The 4,367-nt window shown below is 42.9% G+C and overlaps 1 protein-coding gene across 16 annotated transcripts in view; it reads left to right on the top strand.

The window, feature by feature from the left end:
* Positions 1-3,688: 3,688 nt before the first annotated feature.
* Positions 3,689-4,367, top strand: part of FNBP1 (formin binding protein 1) — a 191,824-nt gene continuing 191,145 nt past the window's right edge. For all 16 annotated transcript variants that reach the window (XM_063432408.1, XM_063432406.1, XM_063432419.1 and 13 more), the window contains exon 1: positions 3,689-4,042. In XM_063432408.1, coding sequence (XP_063288478.1) covers positions 4,019-4,042 — 24 coding nt within the window. In that variant the 5' untranslated portion in view covers positions 3,689-4,018. The remainder of the gene's footprint in view (positions 4,043-4,367) is intronic.

Here is a 4,367-nt window from a genome sequence, read left to right as displayed (position 1 = left end):
CCTGTGATATGATTACTGAACACAATGGGTAATATCATTATACAGGCAGAGGAATACAGTTTTTACACAATATTTATAACTTCTAAAATATACATGCCACAAACATGCCACAAACATAAAATTTTCAGAATCAGCATGCGGGAAATAAACACATACTCAAAAATCAGGGCAATCGGTTCAGGGGTTAAAAAGTTAAGAGAAAGTCTTATTTGACGCAAGCACATTTTCATGCCCAAAAGAGTTTTGGGCTGTGCGGTCGGTCAATTCCACACAGAAAAATGTCTAAGTCCCATTCGAATGCACGAACAGGACCGTTCGTGCCAATTGCAGTTAAAATAATTATAGTACGTAACTGGGAAGTATTTACACCATTTATTCTAGACATGGTCGTATCATAAGTCACGTTTCAATTGAAGGCTGAACTTGATGGACACAAGTCTCTTTTCAGCTATGTAACTATGTAATTAAAATAGGAAACATTACTCTATAAGTCACAGGGATTGGATCCAAGGAAACAAAACTATAGCGAAATCCTGGCTAAATAAAATCTTAGAGTTTGAACAAAATAGATCTTGAGTCTTAATCTGAATATAAATATTCAGTTTTGTTCCAAACCTATGCCTATCCTCATTGCTACGCGGTTTGAGTTCCCCAAGGCCTCTCCTCAATGGTATGCCTATAAATGTAATATTGTCTTGTGGGGGTCTTAAAGTGTATTTTGTACTTTTTTTGATTGTCCTATATTTAAAAAATCAATAAAGTGTTTAAAAAAAGAAAAGAAAGAAAATGAGACACATTAAGGGGTGGGGGGGGGGGAGACACAGAGAGGCTGGGGGAGAATGATACAAGGTGGGGGGAAAAGAGACACACAGTTGGACTGGAAAATGGAAAAAGAGAGAAAATGGGGTACAAAATGACAGAGGGGCTGGGGAAATGGTCAAAGAGACAGGGGCTGGGGAAGCGGTAAAAGAGAATGACCTGGGCTGGAGACACCCAGAGGGGCCTGGAGGGGACAAATAGATACAAAGGGGATGTGGGGAAGAGACACGGTGCTGGGTGAAGTGACACACAGAGAGGCTGGGGGGATAAAGATACATAGAGGAATGGGTCAAGTCCTGTGGAATAAATAAAGTGTGGGAAATCACCCAAGATCACCCCCTCCCCCACCAAAAAAAAAGAATAATATACACTCGTATGCATATATAAATGTGTGCACACGCACACTGACAGGTGCACACAACACTCGTATGCATATATAAACGTGTGCACACACACTGACAGACACACAATCATACACACACGGACACTCACACACACATACTCAGACACACTCACAGACACACACACATACACTCACAAACACACACACATACTCAGACACACACACATACTCAGACACACACACAGACACACACACTCACAGACACACACTCATAGACACACACACACAGACACATACACTCACAGACACACATACACTCACAGAAACACACAAATTATTATTTTTCAAATTTAAAAATGTCCACCCAGCCTCCCTACCTGGAGACCTGTCGTGGACCTGTCCCTAGGGTCCAGTGGGGCTTCAGTGCGGCAGTCGCCTGTCTCCCTGTCAGACGCGGCGAGGGAGCTGTGTTCTCTCTGATCTGCTCCCTCTCGCCACGCGGGCTGCCTACTGATCCCGGCATCAGCAAACGGCGCGCGAGGGAGCAGAGCAGAGAGAACACAGCTCCCTCGCCGCGTCTGACAGGGAGACAGGGTGGTCCATCAGGTGGCCATTAGGCCACCTTTTGGGGCTCCCCATGACAGGGGGAACACGGGAAACACGGGGGGCCTGCAGGAGCAACGTTCCTGCTGTAAAAAAAGTGCAGGATGAACGCCGTTCCCACACGTTCCTGCAGGACTCGAGCCCTGCATAGAGGGGATGCGGAAGCGGAGAAAGAGATACACAAAAGAGGAAGATTAAGCAAAATGCAGCAAAATGCTTCTTCGCCTGTGTAGCCAAAAATCCTTGCAACTGCAACCCTTTAACTCTTTTACGACCACCAAATATGACACACAGCCCTTTTTACTGTATCATAGCCAGGATTTGGCCATGCTGTATTGCTGCTATCCCTGTCACCGTTGCTATCCTAAGAATTAATTTAGTTTACTATTCACTTGTAATATTAACAGACTTGATGAACCTTTCTGTCCTTATTTACCATTAAATCTATGTCGCTGCGTAGCGTACAGAATCCATTTTTTGGAATAAACCCCAAACTATCCCAAAAAGTCCAATGGGGGCGAAAAAACAGCTTAATCTAAATATTATTATATTATTATTATTATTATTATTATTATAATATATTATATTATTATTATATTATAACTATAAAATGTACACATCTTATTATTTTATTATTTTATTATTTATAAAGCGCCATCAGATTCCGTAGCGTATTTGACTAACATCATAGCAGCTGTTTTAAAAAATGTAAATTAACAGTAAATGTATTTAATTTTTTTTTATTATATTCATTGCATTACTTTACATGTAAATGCTATAAAATAAAGCAACCACAAGGGGGCGGTATCGCCTAACAGTTTATATGTGTATTACTATATTATTGTCAAATTGCTGGGAACGCCCACTTTCCTCCCCTTGCTCTGCGTACCAAGCCTCGTTCTTTCAACCTTAGGCCACGCCCACGTCAGATTGGAATGTTTCTTGCTAAGGTAACCGTTATTCTTGGTGTCCGCGTGCCCGAGCTGTCAAAGCTAACCTCGCCCACAGTGAGCCGAAGGCACGCCCCTTTCGGTCTCTTGGCCCCGCCCAACGCTCTAATCACTCATTCAAAATTTTGCAGTTTTATTGGTAGTGTAATAGAGTTACAGTGACAGCTTGTTATTAACCCCTCCCACATCACTTGTACTCAGTGTTAGTGGTAGATTGTGAAATGTAATGCCAATGGTTAATCATAACTTGTCAGTGCAAAAGGAATGATATCCTGTTCCTCTATTGTTAAAAAAAAAAACGAAAAATCCCATCATCCTCTGTTTAGCTGGGAGATGCAGTCCATATGAGATATCATGGGTGTACAAGAGCTGTCTTGCCTCACACACCCACTGCATCTCACAGAAAGCCAGGCAGGGACCACTTGGAAGAATTGTAAAGCAAAACCCTGGGATATTATTAGGGAGTAGGCTAGGCCAAACTGCTGTGGACTACAGTGCCCATCATCCTTAGCAAGCAATGACTTCCTTGAATATTAATATAGAGCTATTGTATGCATCGCAGGGATGGGCAGCTTCAGAACTACAACTCCCATGATGCTTTGTATATATTTAGCATGGCAAAGCATCATGGGAGCTGTAGTTTTAAAACATGTGGTGATCTCCTTTTTGGGCACCCTTGCCCTATGTGTTTGTGGAGTACATGTCAGTGGATGCCAAGCCCTGTGCAATGAGTGCCATGCTGTCAGTGACATTATTATGCTGCACTAATAATAATAATAACAGTAATCACAGTGATAAGCATTCTTCTTCTTCTAATAATCATTATTACTGTTATTATTCTTAACTCTTCGAGTGTTTTTTTTTTTTTTAAGTCTCAATGTCTCCCTCTTCCCAGTGTTGCTAGGCAACCGCTAGCCCCCGCCCCTCTCCTGGCAGTCGCCCAGGTCGCCCCGCCCACCGGCCGCGCGCCTCGTCCAGCGTCTGAGCGGTCCTGTCCAGGCGCGTCCCCGCGGTGCCTCCCGAGCGGCTGTGTGTGAGGGGATGAGACAGCGCGAGGCACGGGGAGACAGGCTGTGACAGGAGCCGCGTACACCGCCCGCACTGAGAGAGAGAGAGAGAGAGAGAGAGAGAGAGAGAGAGAGAGAAAGAAAGAGAGAGAAAGAAAGAGAGAGAGAGCGCTCCCTGCTCTGAGACAGACACACAGAGAGACTGTGACTGCTCGCCCGCCAGCCGGGTACTGTGCCCGTTATTCTGCTGCACTGAGGGAGGGGGAGCCACCCCACGGCCCCCCTGGACAGACACCATGAGCTGGGGCACGGAGCTATGGGTGAGTGCTGGGGGTTTATTTATTGTCTGAACTGCATTCTCCTCTGTACACAGAGCTCAATATATATATATATATATATATATAAATACACAGTGCTCAATAAATATATATATATATATATATACACACAGTGCTCAATATTAATATATACACAATGTTCAATATATATATATATACACAATGTTCAATATATATACACAATGTTCAATATATATACACAATGTTCAATATATATACACAATGCTCAATATATATACACAATGCCCAATATTAATATATATACACAATGCTCAATATATATATACACAATGCTCAATATATATAT

The sequence above is a fragment of the Pelobates fuscus genome, chromosome 9 (genome assembly GCF_036172605.1).
Source record: "Pelobates fuscus isolate aPelFus1 chromosome 9, aPelFus1.pri, whole genome shotgun sequence".
Lineage (NCBI taxonomy): Eukaryota > Metazoa > Chordata > Amphibia > Anura > Pelobatidae > Pelobates > Pelobates fuscus.
This window is presented reverse-complemented; position numbering and strand designations above follow the sequence as displayed.